This window comes from Passer montanus, unplaced genomic scaffold, assembly GCF_014805655.1.
Source record: "Passer montanus isolate IOZ18808 unplaced genomic scaffold, ASM1480565v1 scaffold29, whole genome shotgun sequence".
NCBI classification, from domain to species: domain Eukaryota; kingdom Metazoa; phylum Chordata; class Aves; order Passeriformes; family Passeridae; genus Passer; species Passer montanus.
The window spans coordinates 5,449,012-5,474,348 of NW_024367596.1; the positions used below are offsets into that span (position 1 = coordinate 5,449,012).

At 39.5% G+C, this 25,337-nt stretch overlaps 1 protein-coding gene across 9 annotated transcripts in view; it reads left to right on the forward strand.

The window, feature by feature from the left end:
* NAALADL2 (N-acetylated alpha-linked acidic dipeptidase like 2) overlaps positions 1 to 25,337 on the forward strand; it is a 413,787-nt gene that overhangs the window by 221,797 nt on the left and 166,653 nt on the right. For all 9 annotated transcript variants that reach the window (XM_039713916.1, XM_039713917.1, XM_039713918.1 and 6 more), the window contains one exon: positions 20,524 to 20,794. In XM_039713916.1, the coding sequence (XP_039569850.1) occupies positions 20,524 to 20,794 (271 nt within the window). The remainder of the gene's footprint in view (positions 1 to 20,523; positions 20,795 to 25,337) is intronic.

Sequence of the window (25,337 nt, forward strand, 5' to 3'; positions counted from 1 at the left end):
AAACTGCCTCCTGTTCTGTGCCAGTGCCAAATGCAGCAGAGCATTCTCTGGGAGCTCACAGTCAATAATTACAGCTCACCTAATGGTTGTATTATGCCTTGAGGTGTTTCTGACTCTTCTGCAAAAAAAATCTGGTTTGTTTTTTTTTTTTTGCTCAGGTAAATGCATGTTTTCATTAAGCACCTAAACACATAATTCATTATTAAATGTTGCCTAGTTTCTCTTCACAATATTTTTATTAAAGAAGGGGTGGAAAAAAAGATTTAATCCATCATTTTTTGATACTTTTGAAAAAATGGGAGGTTTAATTGGGTGGAGAGGTCAAAGAGCACAAGTTTCTTGTGGTGGCAGATGTGACATCTCCTGGGCATGGGGCACCAATGGTGCCTTTGCAGCACTTGCAGCAGCACTGACCAGGTCACTCAAGCCTTGGAGATGCTTCCTTCACAGAAAACTTTTGGCCTCATGTCACAAGGAAGTTTTGCCCCATGTAGACTCCAATTTGGTTTTCAATCACACAAAACCTTTTCATGTTTGTTGAATCTTTCAGAGCCAAAGCCGGACTTACCATGGGTGCTGTTGGAAGCTGTTGATCCATGTCTTGCAATTATTTCTTTCCAGAACTTAGTTATTTCAGGCTTTATTAATGATACTGGTGTAGCTATTTCCCTCTGCTTTCTCTTGAATTGCAAATCATGTAGAAGCATAATTTAATACAGAACTTTATTTAATGAAACAAACCTTTTTTATCACTGACCTGTACTGTGCTATTCCTTTAATGAGCAGCTGTTGCCTTTTGAATTTGTAGTGATTGGTTTATTACTGCTTATTTTAAAAAGACAGCAAATATGTCTTCATATTCCATTTAAACTCAGTTTAAATATTCCATTTAAACTCAGTTTAAATTCAAACAGATTACTTAAAAAGAAGATGAGAAATTCCTGCATATTCAGCTCATGAAATGAGTGCACAAAGTCCAAGAGACCGCTTGTTTTGACAGAAATAACCATTAGGTACTCATTTGACATTTTCTTTAAACTATTTCCTTTTATCAATACACATCAGATTTTTGTGGATTTCAGAGGGACTTGATTTTACTTTTCAGTTAATAACGCAATTGCTAAACTACCTTTGGTGATCAATAAATTTGAAAATGAGAAATCTTTTTTCTCCTTTTCCTGCCTTTAGCCACATTGACGTTATTAATTAAAAAAAAAGTCTAACCAAAACAAAAGCACAAAGTTTAATGAATCAGCTGCATTCAGGTAAATAACTTGGAATATTATCAGCAGAACACATATGTAGTAATCAGTGGATGTGCTGTCATTGTAATATGGAAATTTAAAGTGAAAATTGTGTGGATAAAACCTGATTGGATTGTTGCATGTCGTCCTTCAGTTTTAATCCTTACCTCTTTGTATGGGTGTACATAAGAATATTATTTCCTTCTGTTTTTTGTGTTAGTACCACTTTAAATGAGTACACTTAGTTAAAACTTTTTTAGATTTTCTTTTTCCAATATCAAATCAGTGGTATTGGATGTGTCATATTGGCAGCTTTAGAAACTAACAGCCTCTGTAAAAGTTCTCTGAAAATGTTTATTCCAGGTAACATTCTTGCTTTTCTCTGGAAGGCCTCTTAGTCACCAGGAGGGTTTTGGTAATTTTTCCCCCCTGCTTCTTGACTGATTTCTGATGATGGTTTTATGATCTTCATGGGCAACAAAAGAAATTTTGTGCTGAATTGAGAGAGCCATGCTTTTTGCAACTTTTTGATGTCATAAGGATACTCCTGCATTCTTACTTCGCTAACTTCACTTACTTCTGTTTACTCTGGAGTAATTACTAACATTTTTGGTGAATTCAGTGTGTGGTTTGGGATGTTTTTTTTGTTGTTGTTGTTGTTGTTTTTTTTTCAGAAGTGTTTTTGAGTTTGTGTGCAGGTGATACTGAATTGAAATGAGGAGCACTGGAACTCACAGCTGTTAAAATGGTAACAGATGTTGATTGTTCAGCTCCTCTTGGATCTCCTGGGTTTGGAAGTTGGAGTCTGGATTTAGCTGGAGTGTCAAACAGGAAGACACTAATTGCACCAAGTCCAAGAATAAGAACTGTGTGTGTCAGAACTCTGATGTGATTGACCTTGATTTCCAAGTGATTCTGGGAGTGAGGGGAAACAATGGTTTTCCCTTATTTTTCTGCTCAGGGAAAAGCTGTTAGAAATTTTGAAAAATTACATTTTGGAGGTAAAAGGGTGGGTAACACATTTTTAATAATACTCAGTTGTTATTTACATTTGTGTTTTTGACTGAAATTGAGGCTTTTGCACACCTTTTGAATCTGTACTGACTGACTCACACATTCTGACTGCATAAAATTCACTAGGCTCATAATTTGTATTTAATGGAAAGGTCACAATGGAAATCTTCATATAAAAGGAAGAAAAGTTTTGTTACTTCTGGCTGCAGAGTCCTTGGGCTTGCTCATCTGCAGTTGTGTCTATCTGTGGTGGCAATGTGCTGTCAGCACAGGTGTCATAAAAAGTGAGGCCAAGCCTGTCAGACACACACGTTGAGGATATATCTGCCTTTGAAACTATCAGTCTGGAGGAGGCTGATAAGACAACCAAAAGTAATCTTGACTTGAGAAAAGAGAGAGAGAATAGCAGGATTTCAGCTGATAGGGGAGAGGTGAGGTAAACAAGAAAGGAAAGCTTGGGGATGACAGGTTTCTACTTTTGGTGTTAATAAATAACATCCCACCTCACACAGCAGTGTCTCTCTCTGGTAATCCCATAGTGGCATCCCAGGAGCCCAGTCTGCTCCTGTGTGGCCTTGTCCCTGTTGGTGGCTTTTTGTTCTGCAGGCAGCCTGCTCTCTGGGAAGGGAAATCAAGGAGTAGGAATTTGGGTCACCCCTCTTGCTGCCTCACCCTGAGTGTAGGGTCTCTGCTTTTCCAAAGGGAAGAGATGCCAGAAGACAGGCTGATCATATCCTGCAAACCAGATTATTGTTGGTGTCATGTCCTGATCTGTCCCTGACTTGTTTCAGGCTGTCCAGCCCTGGAGCTGGGGGGATAGTTTGAGTCACAGCTGTTGGGACAGTGATGAGTGTGACCCCAGCACCAGGATCTCCAAACAACAGGATTTCCTTGGCTGCTTCCTTGCAGATCTTCCACCTCCATAATGGCTTGGATGGGTGATGCTCACCTGAGGTGTGTTTGAGGTTTTGGACGGGGCATGAGATTGTTTTGTTTTACTAATTGATTTCTATATTTTCCTCCCTATCCTTACTTTTTGCTCAGACTATTTCTCTTATATTTCCATTTACTGGATAGTGATGAGTCACTGTCTAGTGCTGTCCTATCACACCTGAGAAAAAATTACACCTGTTTCTTGTAGATAAGGCAAGAAACAAATTACTCTGGGGTGCCTTTCTCTGACACTTCATTTGTCTTCTAGACTGTGCAAGGGTAGTTACCTTCATGCCAAAATTAATTATGGGCAGCTCTGGAATTCTTAATCTGTCAGAAGCAACAGGAGAAGAAAACATTTTATTCAGTTCCAAAGACTGGGTGAATAAGAAAGAGATGGGAGTTTTCCAGACATAAATAGAAGTTTTCTCACTCCTATTTTCAGCTGATTCTGAGTTCTCACTGAAGTTGTAATAATTTTTGCTTTCATCAAAATTGCTTTCCTGTGTCTTAAATTAGCAGGAACAGGCTATAGCAGATGGCTGAAGAGTTAAACTGTTTTCCCTTTCTCTGCAGTAACAGTGCTTACAGCAGAACTTGTACACTCCTGCGCTTGCCCTCTGTTTCAAGAAAGAAATGCCTTTTGAAAGAATAAATCTTGCATTGGCTGGCTATCATCTCCTAATCTAAAGACTGTAACTGGTAACTACATAAATTACTGTTATATTCTCAGCACAGTTTCAATTGAATGACTTTATTCCTCATAAAACCACTGCTGTATAGCTTTTCCACCAGGAACGGCGTGTGAGGGACCACTCGCTGTGTCCCCATGCTGCTGGCCCAAATACTCCCTCCAGTCTCAGTGCAGACTAACTTTAAACTCTATTTATTTGTTTGGAATGAGTCAAGAGCCACAGGAAGGGCTGTGGCTTTCCCTGCTCATCCCCCTGCAAGTGCCACATGTTGTGCCCTCCATCTGGTGGCAGGAGTACAGTGGGAAAGAGAAGGACTGTGAATGCATTTACAGGGAGAAGTAAAAGCCTTTCACTGACTGTTGGTTTAACAAGGTAATATCCCTGCAGTCAGAAATTAAATTGTTAGCCTAGGGGTTTTCCAGAATAGCCTTGTTTAGAATAGTTTTCTTTATATTATAGCAAGCGAGAGAGGTTTATCCATCTCTTATTATATCCTTTTCCTCCCCTCTGTGTAAATCAGAGGAGGGTTTGGCTCAGGGTTTGCAGTGCTCCAGACCCCTTTGGATTTCTCCTCTCTTTGCAGAAACACAGCTCCTGTGGTGTGGCATGCAGCAGCTGTCCAGGAAGCATGAGGTGTAGGGAAATAAAATATTATTCCAAATATTGTTTTTTATTTTTACTAAGCTCGCGTTCCTAGACCTGAGGAGTGCAGCCATTCCTGGCAGCATCCAAGGCCGTGTGTATTGAATGTCTTTTTGTGGCTCTGGGCTGCCACCAAGAAAGGGACCCCAAAGGCAGCAGAGCTGGGTGACAGTGAGTGACACTGCTGTTGGGACCCTGCAGTGGTGGCCCCAAAGCTGCTCATCACTGGCAGGGCAGGCAAGCACGCAGCCAGACACAAGACCACGTCCCTGTGTGACTGTCTCACCACCTTAGTTTTTGGTTTTAATACTGCACAAAGCAGTATTGTCAATACCACAAGGCAAAATGATTCATCTGCTTTCTATTGTTACTTGCTCAAGCAGTGAAAGTAATTATATCTAAATAGGAATACTTTTTAATTTGTTATGTGACTGCTGAGTGTTCTGGGTTCATTTCTGTTATGGTCTCCTTTGTAATCCTAACAGCTAAAATATTTTTTAATAGAAGCTGAAAATCTGACACCGTCACAGTATTCCAGGAACTAAGACTTGAGACTAAATGCAAAACAGATTTGCATGGCTGGAAACTTCTTATTTGTTGCTGTAGGCACTTCTATAGGAATTTGGGAATAAAGCTGAGGGGAAAGGCTCCACTGTGAACCATGCAGGACATTTCAAATACTGTTTGCTTGTCTGAGTAACATCCTATAAAAATCTTGCTGATAGTTAGTCATATTACTCAGATATGCCTAGAATGAGAGTTGGTAATAATGGGATCTTGGAAGCATGTTGTGCCATTTACTTCCTCTTCTCCAGCTTCTGTTTCTGAAATTGCTTTATTTTATATAGAAAGATGTATTTTGTATGTTTGAAGCACTGACTGGACGTTTTCTGGGGGATGTACTAAACTTGTGCTGGTATTGTAAGGAGTAAAAGCATTGATGCAGTCAAGGATCCCAGAACTCTTCTGAATGTTTCAGTTACCACTTCTTCCTGAGTGTGCCTGGACTAGGAGATGGAAAAAAAAATAGTGTTAAAATTCATGTGTTATTGATAGTCTCCCACTCTCAAAAAAAAAAAAAGAAATTATGTGTTGAGTCCTTGTGATTATATGTGTGATGCCACATTAACAATGCACTCATTAGCTGACAACTGCAACCTTTCATTTTTTTAATGTTTCTAATGATAGAGTTGGCAGGAATTATCTGATAATGCAACCTGTTATAATATGAAATCCTTGATTGGATGTGGGTAATCAGATTAAGTTCACCTATTGGTGTATTTCAGGCTCTTTAAAGCTTTTTATGTAAGTGGCTTGTATGCTTTTGGGTGTATTTTTTTGTTTTTTATTTTTAGTTATGTAAGGAAGATGTCTAAGAATTCAGTAGTTTTCTACTGAGAGAGGCTACTTAGAAGAAAATATTTTCTATATCAGTGATCCACCTGGTTTTGGAGTGTGGGCAAAATACTAGTTAGGTTGCTTAATATACTTTTGTACATTAATGGTTCATAGATATATTTTTGGTAGAAACTAGTGTCTCTGAATTGATCACTTCCAGTGAGTACTGCAAAAGAATTACAGTCGGTTTTGCATTAGAAGATTTTTGAAACATATGGCAATAATGCTGTAATTTCTGGCAGCATTTGATGGGGTTTTGTACTGTGAATGTCTCTGTCACATTATGCAACTGATGAGTGTGAAGATAGCATGTAAAATGGCCTTGAATAATTTAAACTTTACCCTTTATGTGGTACCATAACTTTGGGGGCTTCACTATGGGGGCACAGCTTTGCTCTGTAATTAACCCAGAGAGACAGAGTTCAATGTATGGGAGGTGATCCTGTAATTTTGTTATGTTAGGAGCTTACATTAAGTTTTTGACCTTGTTAGATACTGGATTTTTTTTTTTTAATTTGATTTTTTTTAATCTTTTTTTTTATTTTTACTGAAAATTCCTCTAACCATCTAACAGCAGCTGAAAAGCTGCTGTGGTCTCTCTGCCAGGCTGTGGTGAATGAGGCTGGAGCAGCCTGGGGTAGCTGAGTCTCCTGGGGATTGTGCTGCAGCTGGCAGGAGACAAGTGGAGCTGCAGCTACAAGTGTTCAGGGGCAGAGAAAGCAGGTTGTGTTCCAAACATCTTGCTGTCATCAAGAGTTGCATTGAAATCTTCTGGTGTTCTGCAATCTGCCTTAGAGGAAAAGAGCAGCAGCAGATGAAGCAGGTGTCAGGCTCCTGCCAGTCCCAGCAGCTGATGCTGTGTGCACACACATGTGCACGGGTTACCAGTTATTCCTGGGGGTTTACGTGTGTTTTACATATCTCCCTGACTTCTGAACTAAGAAAATGCAGTTGTGAAAATTTGTTTTTACAATTATATGTTCATATAAGAGATCTGCACATTTATAGTGAGAAAAGTAGGTATTTTGCTCTTGCAGCCAGTCTGGTTTGGGGTTTCTCCTTTGTCTGGCAGCATGTGCAAATCTGTGTGCTAACAGCCATTATTTCATGCATTATTGTTCTGGAATACAAATGGATAGAAACAGGGTGCCTTTGACTGCCTTTAGGTTTTGCCTTTTCATTTGCCAATGCAGATGTATCTGTGTATTTTAAAAGCCGATCTTGGCTATTGGAAGCTGATTCAATTTTAGGATATCATCTACTTCATTGCGCACAGACCACTTGGTCTCATTTCGTGTCGTCTCCTGGCTATTTACTGAGTTTTTAACCTGGTTGCTGGAGTCCTGCAGTTTATTTTATCTTATTAATAGCACTGCTTTACAAAGGTCAGGCCCATTCAGCTAGAAGGTTTTGATGTGCTGGTTTCATTTCAGGAAACAGAATAGCCACTGCCTACTGTGGGTGCCTGAAAAGTCCTGGAAAATGACTCATGTCAGATTACAATTAGTTTTAGGGAGAAGACTTGCTACACAAAAATATTTTTTTATCTGGTGGATTAGCTCAATTAACAAATATCTAGTGTTTAAACTGCGTAAATAATCCCCCCAGAGTGTTCTGGGTGAGGTGGGTTTTCTATTCCATCAGCAGAGCTGAACAAATGGGAATTCTCAGCTGGGGGCAGAGGGGTAGGGAAGGGCTGGGATATGTGGATAAGAATCCTTTTAGGTGGGTGAGTTTATTGGGTGGGTTTGCAGTACTGGTCAGGCAGCAGATATTGGAAGGCAGAGCATTTGGGCAATTGAGACTTAGGGCTGAGACCTGAGTGAGTAGAAGAGGATGAACCATTTTGGGACTGTCTTGTCCTTAGAAATGCCTGATGCTATGGACTTGCCAGTGTCCCATGGGAAAATGTTCTAACCAAGGAGGAAATAATCTCAACTGTACTTAAGTCTATAATAAGACTCCTACGTAGGTGACCTAATTTTCAGTGCTCATCATTTTTAATTCAAGATTTTATTTATTTATATGTCTAAATATGGATCTGAGATTCTAATGTTAATCATCCATTAAAAAAAGTAAAAAGAAATCTTGGCTGTGGATAATGTGATTAATTCAGTCTTTCCAGTTGCTGAGAGGTAGACTAAATGCATAGCTAGAGAGGGTAATTTTGTTGATGATTTAAGAAATGCATCCTAGCAATGTAGTGTATAGTAAGCTATAAAGCTGTTGTTGTCTTCATATAAATGTGTCATTAAATCACATTTCCTAATATTAGTGGCCAAGGTGAACAGAAGATGATGCAGAGTAAGATAATTCTCATTTTCTATCTCTCAGCTCTCTAAATGTTCACATCTGCCTTGCATAACAGAATTATACAAATTCTTATAATGACTTCCTCCCCCCAAAAAAAACCCCTAACAATCCAAACCTTAAATAGGCTGGTATTTGATCCTCTAAAAGAAAGGTGCTGTATTATACATAAAGACTATGACTAATACTGTTAAACAAATTTAGGACCTGATTATTGCTGTAGAAAAAGATTTTACCCAAATTATGCAAATTTGTACCTTGTGCTAGCCTAGAGAGCAAACCTGTGGGCACAGACTGCCAAGTCACCTCAAGTGACATCACTTTTATCTAAAACTTTAAAATCTGAATACAAGGTGGGAAAACGCTTCCAGCAGCTAGCCTATTCCTCTCCCCACTCACCATCTGGATATTGTGAGTAAATTATTTTTATAAGCCAATGCTTCTGGAGTGTTTCTCTTGTGATATGCAGGATGAAAGGCTGGGGGAGACATACGTGGTCCAGCTCCCCTGTCAAGTTGAATTCTTTCTTTATTTCTCCACTCAAGGTGTGTTTGGCTCATCAGTCATTTTTTCAGTCCCAAGGCTCAAATGCATTATGTTATTTGTTTGCTGATCCTGTCAGCTTAGCACACTGAGGAGTGTGTTATAGGGGAATAGTGGGCTGGAGCTGACAAGGGGCATTTCAAGAGTGAAATGTGATAATGCAGGAGAGCAGATGTGAAGCCATCAAAGGCTGGGGTAACCAAAGGACAGTTTGCAGTGGGAAGGGAAGGATGGCAAGGAGAAGTGGTGGAAAAGCTCCCATGAATGGGAAAAAGTGTGTGTGACCTGAAGTGACCCTCCCCTACGCCCACATCCCCAAGCAAATCACAAAACCTCAGAAAGAAGAGGAGGTACAGGCAGGGTTTGACAGTCTTGACATAGTAGAGTTCACTGGCAAAGATGCAGAAGCAAACTTTATCCTAATTCACAGTGACTGGCACATATTTGGGTGTCTGGAGCCTTTTAGTGCTCCCTCTGTGTGTACCCACACTCTGCACTGATACAGCATTTCCACTGATTGCTAAGGAAATTTTCAGTTTCAAACAGTCTGTAGAAAAGATGATCCCACATGCAATTCCAAAGAGAAGCTTAAGTCTTTTCGCTTTCCTAAATCCTGTTGGTGCTCTGGAAGATATTGCTTACATAAATATCACAGCTAATACTGCATTTTGTTAACCAAACTATCAACTTCACTGAAAATATGCTTAGCATCTTCCCTTGTGCTCTCTGCTACAATGATTTAATAAAAATTAAAAAAAAGTTTCTAGGGTTTAACCACATGTGATATTTGTTTTAATTGGAGATCAGATTTAATAAAATCCACTATTTGTTTCATTCAGTGTTGCATGCACTTGCAGATAATATTTTCTTCAGTAGCAAGACCCACAATAATGTACTTCTCCTCCTTTTTGCCTTCTATCATACCCCAAGTTGCTCAGGTCTCATAGTGATTGTTGCTTGTAGAGTGAAGTTTTAATGCAAAGTAATTTGCTGAAGCATCTAAGCAAAATTCAGAAGTGAATGCTGTCTTAGTTGTCCTTGTGTCTGCTCTGGAAGAAACTGAAGGAGTTGATCTACATTTATGCATCTATATTTTGGTTTAAAAGGAGCTTCCTTGCTTTTTAATTGGTTTTAATTGTGGTTGGGGCAGAGCTTGCAGTTGCTGCAGGGGTGAGGTGTGTCTGCTCTGTGGCAATGCAGCTCTGGACACTGTGGGAATGTTTGCAGCCAGGAGAAAATGTGCAGAAAGAAAAGCCTGGAATTATTCTTCATTAAACAGAACAACTACTTCAAAATAACACCCACGTATGGATTTGCACTTGTACAATTCCAATCAGTTCATTAAAGTGGATGTGTGCAAAATCCGTAGCTGGCTGTTTCAGCGTGCTGCTCTCAGGAAGAAATGCACAGGAATTGTTGAGTCTTTCACTGATGTGTTTTTCTCTTTCTGGCAGAATTCTGCTTGAAGTGTAAGTGCCAGTGAATAGGCACAATATGGGCTGTAAATCTGAACCACTTTGGGGGTGAGTGGAAGGAGAAGTTGAAGAAGGGACACGATATCCATTAGGCTGCAGTGAAACACTCACTAGGTTCCTGCATTTGCTAAGTAAAGTAGGTTTGTTTTCTGAAGGTTTCCAATGAAACACAAAAATTGAATTTCTCTTCAGTTTTCCTAAAACACAAACTTTACAGATACCTCTGTTGTAATGCCTATTGCTTCAGGTATAGCTACAATTTTATTTTTTTTCCTGTTCATACAGTTTTGATTGTGGCCACACTGCAGAAGTTCTGGTTTGACATTTTCTTTGTCCTCTGCTTAAAAAATATGATGCTGCTCTGATTCAGCTTGATTGACTATATTTAGACTTTGAACCCCTTACTGTTTTTTTCATTGTGATATTTATCCTTTTTATATGTCAGTGAGTGTGTCATATGTGTTAATGTCACAGATTTTTAAGAAACATGGGGGTGAAATGTTGTGTCTGCATAGTCCACGTGGGTAGTTTGTTACCAAGAATACCAGTAGTCATGTCATGCTAATAACAAATAGACCATCTGCCTCCCACAATTCCTCCAGCTACTTGATAGTTTAATAGATGACTTCATGTTCATAGTAGATATAAGAAGCAGTGGAGATAACTTGACTTTTTTTCTGCAGTGGAGATAGCTTGACTGTGTTCTGTACATGAGTACCCAGTAAAAACCTGCTCAGCTGATGAATCTCTGAATCCTGTTTTGTGTCCTCGTGGCTGTCTGTGACATCAGAGCAAACTCAGACTCATTTTCAGAAAGTGAGACAAAATGTACAGAAGTTTTCTGTTGTTATATAACAATTCTGCTTTTAATTTTTTTCCCCCCCCAAAGATTTAATTGACCTTGCAGCTTTGGACTAGAGCACTTTTACTGTCTACCAACAGCCACCCACTCTGGCCTTTGGGTTGAACCACCATGGTACTACAACATCCTGGCAGTGAGCAGTTCAGGTGATTGTACATCCTGCTTTTAATTTTTTTCCCCCCCCAAAGATTTAATTGACCTTGCAGCTTTGGACTAGAGCACTTTTACTGTCTAGCAACAGCCACCCCACTCTGGCCTTGGGGTTGAGCCATCATGGTACTACAACATCCATTTGTCCTGGCAGTGAGCAGTTCAGGTGATTGTACATGAAATCGTGCTGAATTAGTGGACATTTTTCAACCTGGATTCCAATTCCTGAACATCTGCATATTGCTGTTGTCATGGTCTTTTATTTCTGCTCTGTTCACTTAAAAATGGGCTTTGAAATTTTTGTTAGATCATAAGAGAGAATTGGGGGACATTTTTCAACCTGGATTCCAATTCCTGAACATCTCCATATTGCTGTTGGTAATTTATTTGTGCTCTGTTCGCTTAAAAATGGGCTTTGAAATTTTTGTTAGATCATAAGAGAGGCTGAAAGTGACTTAATGTAAGTATTACTCCTTGAAACCAGCACCCACTGTTCTGGGGACACTCTGTGATGTTTATTTTATTTTCAGCTAGAGAAGGGCCAGAAGTCTGAGCAAAGTGTGCAGTGGACAAGGAAATCTGAATAAATTGATGGCTGTGGGGGAAGTGAGGTACTCTTGGGCATGCCAGTGTCAACAGGGAATGTTGCACACAAAATGTGCCAAAGGAAGAGGTGGAGAAGGAGCAGGTCAGGTCTCCTTCCTGTCACTTGTAGAGAAGTCTCTGCCCTGTGGCATCTGCATTTTGCCATGTGCACCCAAGTGTTGTAAGTGTGCCCCTCAGGGATGTGTGGACTTTACTGAGACGGCTGGGAAGAGATGACATGGGTAGATCATGCCTAGCAGGGACAGAAAGGACCTTTTAGTGTGGGCCTGAAGTGGGCTGTGCAGATGGTTTCAAGAGATTTGCTGTACTGAGAGCAAACCTACTGTATTCTCATTGCAAATGGAGTGATGATTTTGGAAGCAAAATCTCTGATCAGCCCCAGACTTGACATCAGTAGAGGCTTAGAACTGACCAAGCCTTAGCAGGGACAGAAAGGACCTTTTTGTGTGGACCTGAAGTGGACTGTGCCAATGGTTATTTGCTGTACTGAGAGGAAATCTACTGGATTCTCAAATGAAGTGATGATTTTGGAAGCCAAATCTCTGATCAGCCCCAGACTTGACATCAGTAGAGGCTTAGAACTGACCAAGCAAATACTTGAATTTTGCCTACTTAAAAAAGTTTATCCTTGTGTCCCCACTGGGGTACAGTGAAATCTGGTGTGGGGCAGATAGAACAATTCTGGAAGTCTAGCATTTTAAGCTTAGTTGTATTTCTGGGATTTTTTTAGTTTGGGGTGGGGGGCAAGTGAATGCATTTTTAACAGTGGATTCTCAGCACTTTGAAAGTCTGACCTGTTTTATACAGTCCATGGAGATGTATTCAGGACCATTCCCTCCTGAAGCAAATGAGTGATGAAATGATGAGGCCCCTTTGAGGTCAGCAGAGCTGAAGGAGTCGATGAACTTACTGCAGAGGTACAGAGTTGAAATCAAAATAAAGGACAGCAGAGGGATAATAATTGAATTTTATGGAGGCAGACGATAATTGGATACTAATCCTTCATTTTCAGTGCAAATGGCATATTCAGAATGGCCTTTTGTTGGATTTCTGCTTCAAGAGGAGTGGGGACAGGCTGGAAAGGGGCCAGAAGAGGTGAGGAAGGGCAGTTGGGAGATTTCAGGAGCAGTAGCTCTTAGGAAATGGATGAAAAGACTGAGGAAATTTGATTTTAAGAGAAGATAGTTGAGGGAAGGCCATGAGAGCAATCCTTATGTATGTAAAAAAAAAAAAAAACCAAAGCAAAAAAACTTGCAGAGAGAAAAAGATTAGTCTGTTCTCAGTATGAGTGGGGGAAAGGAGAAAATGCAGTGTGTCTAAATAAAGAAGGGTGATTATTTAGGATGGACAAAAGGTTTATATCTTTGGAAAAGGGCAGGAAAAAAATGCCTGGAGTGGCAGTGGGGTGAGCTGAGCCTGCCTCAAACCAAATGATCTCCTGTGGCCTCTTCCCAAGGCTGTCTTTATAAGATTTTATGCTTGCTTCTTTGGAGAGAGCTTTTAGTTTATCCACAAGCAGTTGGATTTGTGGTGCAGTGTAAATAACTTCAGGACAGTGTTTTGGTTATCAGTGCTGATTTCCTCAGCTCTATATTAGAGCTGAAGGGTCACTTGGAAGCTGTCAGTATTTCAGATAAAAACAAGTGCATCTGAAACACAGTTCAGCTGGTGAGATGGAGATTATCAGAACTAAGCCATGTGATATGGCATTTGTGATAACACTTTGCTTACATAAGCATGTGGAGATGGCATTTTACCCTTTCTCCTCTTTTATTTTTTTTCTTTTAATCTGCAGTTTTCGTTTTAACCAATACACTCTACGGAACTTTTAAATATTTTTGCAAAATATCCAAGCTGACATATCAGCTAGGAATCTTTGCAGTTCTATTAGAATTGCATTGGTAAATTAAAACATGTTGATAAGAAAATGAGGCTGGTAACAGGAAGGTTACATGGCATCATCTTGTGGCTGTCTTAGGTTTTCCTGTATATAAGTTTAATTTCTTTAAGTTCATGAAAGAAATTTAAGTTTTTTACATTCTTTTCAAATTCTAAAAAGGAAACACTTATTTGGGGATTTATCTAATTCAAAGTAATCCTCGATCTTTAAATACTAGGTGGCTTTTCTAAGCATTGCTAAGTTGTGGTTTCGGTTGGGGTTTTTTCTTTGGATTTTTTGTTTGTTTTGTGTTTTTTGTTGGGTTTTGTGGTTTGGTTGTATTTTTTTGGGGGGGGGGTTAGCATGCCCTCTTTAATTCCTCATTGTCCTTTGAGAACTGGGGTATTATTTAAAAGTTAAATCATACCATTCTAATAAAGATGTCCAATGCCATCAGAATGACACATTCAGTGTAATTACTTTAGAGTTCACAGTGTAATCTAATGATTGGCAATTGAAAGGAATGAAGTACTGCCAGTTGAGCAGTATTGAGATTTTTTTTTCATCTGCAGATTTCCTGTATAAAAAGCAAGATTTCAAGGTGGTTTTTTTTTTGATCAATGGGTTTTCTGTATAGAAAAAGAACCATCCAGTGCTATTCACACCCACACAGAAATGGTCTCTTGCTGGAAGTAAACCTAATTGTCTCCGACAGTAAAAGGAACCACTTGGACTTGATTATGCAGCTGGTCACATTTTATTGAGACACTGACATATTCCCTGTGGTCTGGGAAGAAAAGAAGATTATATGGTTGTGAAGTTTTGCTGGGTCAGTGCTCTGCCAGTGAATGCAGGGTTATATGCAAACATTTCAAGGTGAGGGATTGTCTTTTCCCCGTCCTCCTTCCGCTGTGGCTCGACATCGCCCTCGGCGCTGTAACCTGCTGGAAAATGCAGGCACAGCTGTTTGGAGCTGCTGCTTCCCTTGCATTAGGAGAAAATAGAGTAAAACCCTTTATTAAATAATTATATCTATAAGCTTCGAATATAATTTTATATTCCCTTTGCAGTATACAAAACAGAGGGTAAGATAGCATTGTATGCCCAAAATACAGGTTTAGGTAAAAGCATGCAGCTCAATTAAAATGTTTTAGATGGAATTGTACAAGGATACAGTTTGTGATGTTATGCATCCACAGTATCACCTGTGCCGTAGAAGAAAACCTCTCTTGTGACTGAAATTTAGCAACTGTGAAAGTTAATAAGAAAACTGTAGTTATGGGCATGTTACTGATTGTGAAAGAAAAATGGCATAATTTTGAGAGATCATCTTTTAAACAAGTTTTCCTTTAATAATAATAAAAGAGGTTTCCTGTGTAGATATCTTCATTGTGTACATATTTTGAAAGAACTTTTTTTAACAACAGCTCCTCTGTTGAAAGCCATTTATTGCAGTAAATAGAATAAATGTATGAGGAGTAGATCAGTCCAGTTTGTGGCAAGCATTTGAAGTTTTGTGTTAGAGAGAAGCAAGGTCTCCTTACTTTGCTAATAGAAAGTGTGTCATTCTTGTAACCAAAGGGAGAAGTGGAACATGGCAGTGACTTCTTTAGAACTGAAATACACAATGTAAAAGGTTATTTTTTTCTCTTCTTTCTGTGGAATTTATCTTAAGGTCTTGAAATAGTCCATTCAAGGGACTGGAGCTATCATTCTCCATGTTAAGGGTTCTGTGGTTAATTTACTATTCTTAAAGTGGATAGTGATAACCATCTGTGGGTTGTTCAGGTTTTTTTAATGTTGTTGGGGTTTGTTTGTTTATTGCTTTGATAACTGAAGCCACAAGTGTAAACCAATCTGGTTTCTGTTCCTAGCTCTGTCTCTGCCTACCTGTCCTTGCTTGAGTGATTTGCTTGTCTCATGTTGGCCCTCTAATGTTCTGAGGTATTTGGAAGATTTGGATGCTGGCTAAATGTCACATAACTGACATCCAGATCTCTTAAAAAGCTTTGGAAAGCTCACCTATGGCCAATTCATGACTTTGCAATGCTTAGTGTAGGGGAACAAAGAATTGTTTGTTTTCCAATAAATTGTGGAATTGGAGAGTGAGAGAATCAGTCTCAATTTTTCAATGCCTTCCACCATCTGCCTTGAATGCAAGTTTGGCTTGCATCCTGGTGTTGGAAAGTGAGATTTGAACTGTCCCCATGAGTTTTATTTAAAAGGTATAAAAGGCATTTGACTGATGTGATGGGTAGGAGCAATGAACTTGGTAGTCCTGTAGTGAAAAAGCATAAATGTACAAAATAGCTGAGCTTGGGAGCCAGCAGGGGCTGAGATCTGAGAGTGTTCTTCAATCCCATGGCAAAGGACTTCTCAGGAAAATGAGAGGTTTGCCCTGGAGCAGTTCTGCATGAATTTATACTACGATAGGAGAAGATACATATGGCCAGGTACCCCTGTGAAAGTCTAATGCCCAGGTGGACTTAAACACAGTGCAAAAATGCTATAAAGTTTTGTTTAAAAGTATTTCTTGTAGTATGACTTTCTAAAGAGAAAGCTTATGACCCTTTTATTGGAAATACCTGAAAGCCACAGTGCACATAATGTTTTTTTAAAAAATAAAGATTGCAAAGTGTTGTTTTTATTTTTGCTAGAGAACTGCACAACTGAATCTAGAGCCAGCATTCTGTTTTCTGACATTCCTTATTTTTTATGATTTAATGAATTTAATTTATTCTGTGTCTGTGAGAATAAAAGCTGCCATAAATCACAGTCCTTTTTGTTAAAAGCCTGAATTGTACTTCTTTATGTTAGAGCATGTTAAAATATATATTGTAAAATATGTAAAATTTGTGGTGCAGCTCTGTAGATCTTCTCTTAGATAGCAAAATCAGTAAGTAGTTACCCAAGAATGAGCAGGGGTTAATTGTTATTATTATTATTATTGTTAGAAATATGCCCAGAATAACCAGCATGCATGAAGACTGATGGTAGATGTGACAGAGGACATTTCATAGATCAGCTTTCTGCAGCTGGTGACCTTGCAATGTAACCTGAAGAACCTGAACTGCTTCAGGAACCTGTGTGCAGCTCTTTGCACCATGAGCATGTTTCTCTCACCTCCTGATAAATATTCATCCTCTCTTGGACCTGAATTTATTTATTTCTATATTTTGGGAGCAGCAAATTTGTGGCCATCAGTTCAGACCATGGGAAATCCAACCGGGCAGGTTGGAGACCAGCCCAGTGGAGTGCCCTAATTAACAGGAACATGTAATTAAAATTGAAGCAGATGTGGCTTGGGCAGGTGGTATTTCCTGAGCGTTTCCTGTGTGTGTACACTGTGTGTGATGGACACAAATAACTCCTCTTTCTGCAAGTGTGGGAAATGCTGGTGCATCTGCTGAGCAGTTGGTGTCTGTGAGTACCACAGCTCTGCTCTTAATGGACTGAAACGAGCTCTGAAATCCTCAACATATGAAAATATCTTTAAAACTCAGCCTGGATAAAGTTTGAGGTTTAAAGAAAAGATATTTGCATGAGAGGCTATAAATGTAATAACCCCATGTGATGCATTTTTTGCATTCTTTTGTGATTATCTGCTACTAGTTACTGTTGGGAGCATTGTGTTAGACAAGAGAACACTTTGATCTGATGCAGCTTTAAAAAATATGAGCAGTCCTTGCAACTCACTGGATCTGAGAGCAGCTACTCAGCTGAAAAATCGATCTGTAAAAATTCCAAAATGGCATTTGTCGTTAGCTCTTATCTAAAATTACAGTAGTTGCTTTATGAACAATTTTGGTGAACTGGAAAAAAACAGTGGAAATTTACAGTCAAAATATGGGAATAAGGCACTTAAATATGTAACTGTGGAAAACTGGAATTCAGATTATTTTTTCTTAGTAGGCCAGGAAGTGTGGGTAGTTCCCCATGCTCAGTACAGGTGGTAAATCCAAAAAGGAGAAAACTAACCAAACCAACCACACTTGAAGTTTTACATATTTGCAGAGAATTTTGGTCCCTGTAGATCTTTCAGATTGAATTTGTAGAATCCTTCTGCAATTCCAATTTTTTTTTTTCTTGGGATTTTATAGCAATTTAATAGGATTATCTGAGACGTAATTGTGTTATACAGTTAAATTATTCCATCTCTTGGTTGTTAGAGTGACCTGTTGTATTTTTCAGTATCTGTTGAGTGGTGTTTCAGTGTCCCAGCTGGCTTATTTGCAATACCTCGTTCTCTCCTTTGGCAAGCTGTGTCAAAAAGTGCTGTTGTAGCAAATGACTTTCCATTAAGGCACGGCAGGTCTGTGTTCCCCGTGGTTACCAAATTGAAAATGAAATTTGTATATTTTGTGTGCGTGTTCATTTATCTTTTGTAATTGTTTGGTGAAGAACAGCGTTTTGATGCTGCAGAGGCTGCAGAACCCCTGGCATTATTACAGATATATTTTCAACATATTTAAAGTTATTTTTCTCGGTTTAGGACTCTCAGTCTTCAACAGTGGTGATCTTTTCATCACATCAAAGTGGGAAATCTCTACCTTTTTCAAGTGAAGTAGGGTGAACTTTCTGGGTTTTAAGTGCAATTTTAGATTTTTTTTTCTGAGTTCAGCAGGAACTGAGCCTTTTGAGATTGAGGAGAATGCTCAAGAACTGAGTTTATGTTCTGTTCTGCTATATATTAGTTCTGTACTGATCTGTATTAGAAAGTAAAGGTCAGGAATTAATGGAAATCTCTGAGAGCATCCTATAAAGGCACAGCAGTGTTCAGACTGGCTTTTTTACATTTATTAGTGTTGATTTTGACTTGAGACCAAATCTTCAGTCTGTGGTGGCTCCACTTCACTGGATTATGTAAATTTATAGCAGCAGAGATATGCCCATAAACTTTGTTGTTATTCCCATTGAATAAACCTGAAAAAAATGCCTGAATAAAGTATATTTTTAACGTGACCAAAGGGAGTCAAAAATTTGGCTGAAGTTACCAGAGGCAGTTCTGTAAATGGAAATTGGCAATTGCATTGGTATTGGTTCCTTCTGAGCATCCAGCTGCCTGGGGAGCTGAGAACATCCTCACCCCGAGGGGCTGCTGCTCCCCACTGCTGAAATCCTATGGCTGGGAGTCTCCAAGCCCTGCAAGTTGTAGGAAATAAATAATCTGAGCATTTGTAAAGAAGGACCATGAAGTGCATGTGAAGTCTTGGTATTCTTCCAGACTGAACTGCCAAACTTGACAGTTTTATGAATTTGACTGGGTTTAGGAAATACTGGTTTTGCATATTTTACTTGTTATACAATTAGTATGTGAAAAAATAATGGGTTCAATTACCTTTGACTTTAGGTTCATGAAGTCAGCATCAAAGACAAATGCAGGTCAGCTATTGTAATAAGTCTGGGAAGAAAATATCTTTCTGGTGTTGTTCATAAGATTTATCAAAGTAGTCTAATATGTTCTGTTTTATTGTAAAATAATGTATGCTCATAATTTGCAATTTGATTTGAACATACTATAAAGACATTATGGAGTAAATAGTGAGTGGGATCATTCCTGTAACTTAATCAGATATGTTGTCACAAAAGTTTCAAAGGCATGTTGATTTAATTATGAAGTTGAAAGCTACTTCTGTTAGTAAGGGAACAATTTGCTTATTGTATCTTCCTCTTTCAATGCTTAATTCCTTTTATTGTGACTGAATGCTTCTGGTTACAATGTGCTGTAACCCTGTTGGCCTGGGATAAGTTTTCTTAATTATTTATTCTATTAATGTTTCTATCACCTGAGGGAAATGCAGATATTCCATTAATGATTGTGTTAATCAAACAACTTTCTGTATTTCTGCACTGTCCAAGTTTATGTCATTACATTAGCAGGCACAGGAGATGAAATTGGAAACTTGTAATATACTGCAGATTGGATTAAGTCATCTATGTGGTGTAGACTGCTTGAAGACTTTTTTTAGATAATTTAAAAACATTAAATCTGCAAGACAGTTATTGTTCCTGACAGGATCCCTGAAGTCTCAACATAACGCCAGTGTTGTAAAGATTTTAACTTTGTGTGTGAACAGTCTTGCTGGAGCAATGCAGCCTGGGATACAACATATTGCTTTGAAGAAATATATTTTATAAAAACCAAATTTATACAAATATATGTTTTTTTCTAAAAAAATCCTTTTGCATGTTGGAATAATCATTCCACCCATGTAATGTGACGGTGGGCATTAGGCCTTTGAATGGGATATGTAATTTTTGAGCCATTTCTAGGTGTAATGGGTGTTATAATTTTACTTTCTGCCTTTGTAAGGCCTTGATGTTGTCTAGGCAGTAAATGTTCATTTTTCAAATATTCAACCACAAGATGGGTGGAGAAGGGAGCCCTTGTGCTTGACTTCCATCATAAGCTTTTCAGATTGTCTTCTTTGTGTTTAAAGATCAGTTAAATATAAGCTCTTTCAGAAATTTGATAAGCAAATGATATGTGAATTTTGAAACAGTTACTGTGATAATTTCTGTGTGATTCTTTATTTCATTTGGATATGTTTCCTATACATACTTTTTTTTCTTACTTTTATTTCTCAAAAAGCAGTTGCCTTTGTCTCGTACTTGGTAAGAAAATATATGCACAAAATGAAAGTTTTATGGGTTTTTTTTCATGTTTGATGATAGGTTTTTAATAAAGTCATGCACTGATGCATAGTAAGGTACAAGAGTCCTGATGGGACATAAACTAAACCTGTGTTTACTTGTGTGGGTTTTTTTCCAGAGATTTGTTAGAGTTCCCCAGAGAAGATGATGCAGCCCTTGCAATGAAAATCCTGGGGCAGTGGCGTTCCCAAGGCCTGGAAGACGTCCGGCTGGTGAATTACTCCGTTCTGCTTGACCTGCCAGGCCCTTCCTCAAACACAGTAACTCTGCAAAACAGCGGGGAATGCTTTTATCCAAGTGGACAACGGTGCAGCGCAGACCCCAGAACACTTCACAGCCAAGACCTCCTGTACTCTTACGCAGCTTATTCTGCCAAAGGAACTCTTGAGGTAACGTGGCCATTTGTCTCTGTCACTTGTGGTGAAATTGAGTTAGGAAAGAGCAGCTTTTGCTGAACCTGACTGGAAAATTACACATAGAATCACAGAATTATTTTGGTAGGAAAAGACCTCTGAGATTATTGAATCCAATTGAAAATATGCTGAAATGCCCAGCTTTAAAATAAGCATATTTATGTGAATTATGATATGGCCAATCGTACTTATCTTAATTAACCTTACAACCTTATATATATGAATACTTCATAGGGGATAGATATAGATATACACTCACATATATCTATGTGAATCTAATTACATAATGTCTATAATTTTTTGTTAAATATCTGTGTTTATGAATTGGCACATTTTGCTTGTGTGTAAAAATAAGGAAGCTGTGTCTAGAGTTTCACTTTGTCCTTGCTGATGTATGAGTACTGCTGGTTTGAGGGATGCTTGTAGGAAGGATAAGATGAGGCTGGTGGGAGTGCTGGGCTAATACCTGGAGGCTCTGAATTATGATTGTGGATCTCTCATAGTTTCTTCTGTGACAATTCAGTTGACACATCTGCTCTGTTTCCTCTTGAAAACACCGATTTGTAGTTTTATCTTACTGCAGTTAGTCTAGGAAGTTTTGTCAGCAAAAAGATTCTACCTATCTGGATTTGTTACTTGCCAAGTGAAATAAGATCTTGGATTATCTTGTTTTTTCCTGTGTGCTGTCTTCACTGTCTGTTTTCCTTGAGCTTCTGACTAAATATTTTGAGAGTGCACAAAGGGGCCATCATTGCTGTTTACCCTCCTAACTGAGATAGGGTAAATCTTAAAAAATATTTCTGAAATATAAAAATTGCAATTTCACTGTTAATTGCCTTATTGTCATCTTCCTCCTTTCAAAAATATATTATTCCACTGATGCTGGGGGATTTCTTTCTTAGTTTCTGTCTTATTTAAAATACATGTTTGTTCATGCCTTAGAACACTTACAGACTATAAAGGAACATTGTGAACAGATTGTGAATATCTTAATATTTAAACATGCCTACTCTCCATGTTGTGTCTTACCAGCCTCGGTCTGGGGCTCTGTCCACTTCAAATTTGTTGCTGAGAAGCAAAATGAAGTTGGCAAGAAGAGGTTCTAACTTGCATGACACGTGCTTTAACTTTTCTATGTAATAATGAATGTGGTTGCCTTCTCATATCACTTAACAACTCCATATTTAATATTATTTTCTCATTGTAACTTAGTAAGAGTACCTGTAATCAGAGAGAGGAATGGTTGTGACCTTTGAGGTTTTATTTCATGAATGTCGATGCGGTGCTAACAAATTCATCAGATTGAAGGAAATCCAATGTTCCGGGAAAAACCACTGCTGTTATTCCCAGCAGCACGGGTTCCATTCTCCATTATGTTCCAGGGCAGTTTTCTCTTATGAGTTCAGCAGAAATGAGGTCCACACACACCATCCTCATCACAAGGGCTGGACCTTGGCTTTGGCAAAACTCCAGCCTTGCACTGGAGCCAAAGAATGATTCTCTGCATGGTTTTACAGACAGTTCTTCGAGATACCTCAAAGAAACCTGAGATACCTCATGAAATTTGAGATGTGTTCTTCTCTTCTTCAAAAAGTCTACCTGAAATGTCCTTAGATCTAGTTTTTGCCTAAAATGGGAATATTCTTATTTGTTTAGGCTACAGGTAAGTTGGTACTGGTCTAACCTTCCTGACTTTCAGTCCTACACACTAATCTCTACTATTTAAACTAATGGAAGTAGAAAAACTTTAAATGAGAAGTAGCAGGTGGTGGCTGTTGCTGGGCTCAGCCATCAGAAAGGGACTTGATTGCTTGCAGTGGAGCTACAAGTTGCGTATTTTGGATATCCTGCAGTGGTTTGTGATTGCAAAATCATGAGGGTTTTCCTGTGAACAGGTATTTTTATAACAGCTACTCATAACCTGAATAATTTTCTTTCAAATGTGGCACATCCTTAGCAGAAAATTCCTATTATGTGTCGCTTAATCAGGCTGAATTGCTAATACTGCCTCGATGCTGCTGCTTCATTGTATCTCATTTGTCTGTTTGGTTTGCTAGAAGTTGAAGCAAATAAAACCATTAAGCTATTGCAGTCTGGCTACCAGCAGAGCTACAGCTCCACTTTGATGTTGACAAGGTTATTTGTAGAACAGCAAGACTCATTTTCTTTGACCACCTGTCATGTCCATTCATCATACGGCCATTGTATATGAGCCATCCAATTTGTGCTTTCTGGTAACAGTCTAAACAGCATTTGTGAGTAAAAATGTGAGCATTTGTGATCTGAAATCTACTTCAAAAACCTACTTAGTGCCACTGTGATGGATGGTGCACTTTACTACTTCTCTATATTTCATCGGGCTGTGAAAAGGTGACAGTGTTTACCCATCATGGTGACAGGCAGGGCAGCTTACAGTTCTGGAGAGGGCTGTCGAGTCAGTTTTGAAATAGATATTGCAGCAGTTATGTAAATAATATATTGTAGGCTAGGTCAGCCTAAGGAAAGAATGACATACCTGAAATATATTTTTATTAAAACTTAAATATCAGCCACCTTTTATAGAGCTTAAACCTTTTGTCTGCTTGATAAAAACAGGAAAGCTGTTCTGGCCAACAGAGTGCACATATAAATGGAAATTACATTGCTTCAAATTTATGCATTAAAGCAAAATGCATTGTCAGACGGTATCCAGCCAGTCTCCAAGTGAGGGTGGTGTGGTGAATCCGAATGTGCTGCTCCTGCCTGCTGGAGCTTTGGGATCCAGGAGCTGTGGGGGTGCTCTGTCCCTGGGGAGTGGAGAGGGCTGAGATGGAGCTGATGAGAGAGGGCTGTGAACCTCCAAAACCTCGTGTCCCCCTTCAGTTCCTCTCTGGTAAATGGTGTCAGTAGCACACGTGTGACAGGGGTGTGGTGATCCCCGAGTGCACCAAAGGAGAAGCAGGGGTATATTTGGGCTTGCAGGAGCCTGGGTGGCACTTGGGGCATGGGCAGTTGGTTTCAGTTAGTTCTGCTGAGTGCAGCAGCTTCTGGAACAAACACAAGTCTGCAGTGTTTGTCTGCTCCCTCCACTGTTCCTTTAGCAACTGGACATAGTCCTAGCAAATGCAGTGGTCAGTGTGTGGGAATAACATTCAAGGACAGTCTAATTAAAGCAAAATGCAAATGGTATTTGCTTTGTATTCATCCATTTTCTGAAATTGTCTGTGTGACCTGAAGTTTTCTTCACTTTCCTTTCACCTTCAATTTATTCACTCTTTACTTTATGGAGGTGTTAAGGAACTTTTTGGCAATCCTAAGTCTGCTTTCATACTTTGAACTGAGGTACTTGGTGTCCTCTGTTATATGGCATTGTCTCATGATTCACTACTCTGCCTCTTTTGGAATAGTGCACCAAATCCCTGCTGGTTCCTTTGCTGCCCCTCTCTTCTGGTTTCAGGTTTTATTTCCACCCTCATGGATGCTCTCAGCAAGCCCAGCAAAACATCCTCTTTCTTTCCTGGACCTTTCATGTACTGAAAGGACTGTGTTGGTTCAGGAGCCAGGAGAGGATGCAAGAGTAGAAGTACTGGCATGTTCTTGAAATGGAGATGCACATGCAGGCAGGGATTATTTGGGGGGTTATGGACAGAAATGAATTGTGTGCATCTCCGAGGCAGTTCTCCCAACACCTGACTACGTCTGTTTTGTATTTTGGCCACTGCTGTGTCCCTGTCCCCTGGTTCTTCTGCCATGTCACCTCACTTCCCTGCCATCACCCACATTCCCAGTTCCTACTGATTTCTCTGTTGCAGCATCTGCTGATCTGAGGCATTTATACCCAATCAGCCAGGGGTATTTTTGATGAGTTTTGGAGGACCTGCAGGGAGCAGATAAGTGGGAATGCTGCCTGCCTGCCTCTACCCACACCACGCAGAAGAGATTCTCTGCATCTGCTGGTCACGTCTCAGTCTGCTCCGGTTCGTTTGTTTTGGTGACATTTTCTCAGCTAAATGAGAACCCACCGCAGAGATTAATGCAACCTGAAGCAATCTGGGATGTACAAGCCCATCTGTTAAGCTCACTCAGTCATCTTCCCACCATTCTTCAATCTTGGCAAGAGGGGAATCAGGGAAGCAGGACTCAGATTTTGCTGTCAGATCCTCTTTCACAAGGAGGGGAATTTGCCCACTTCTTATCCAATATCCCATTTTCTTATGCCTGTCTTTAGATGTCTCCTTTCCCCATCCATCCCCGCTTTTTCCCAGATTCTTTCCAGGACAATGGGAGTCTTCCTCTCCTCTACTGCCTGTTCTTCTACCCTTTCCCACTCCTGCCAGGAGTGTATCTTGCAGTCCCCATTTATGTGTCCTACAGTCCCCATCCCTCTCTGCTCAGGTTCACAGCCCTGTTTGCTGCCACTACTGGCAGCTCTCTCTATTTCCAGCTCTGCACCAAAAGGTCTGGAGTTCCTCTGGAGGGGACAGTGCATCAGGAAGTCCTTGACCCCAAACCTTGCTTTCATTTGATTCGGTTTCATTGT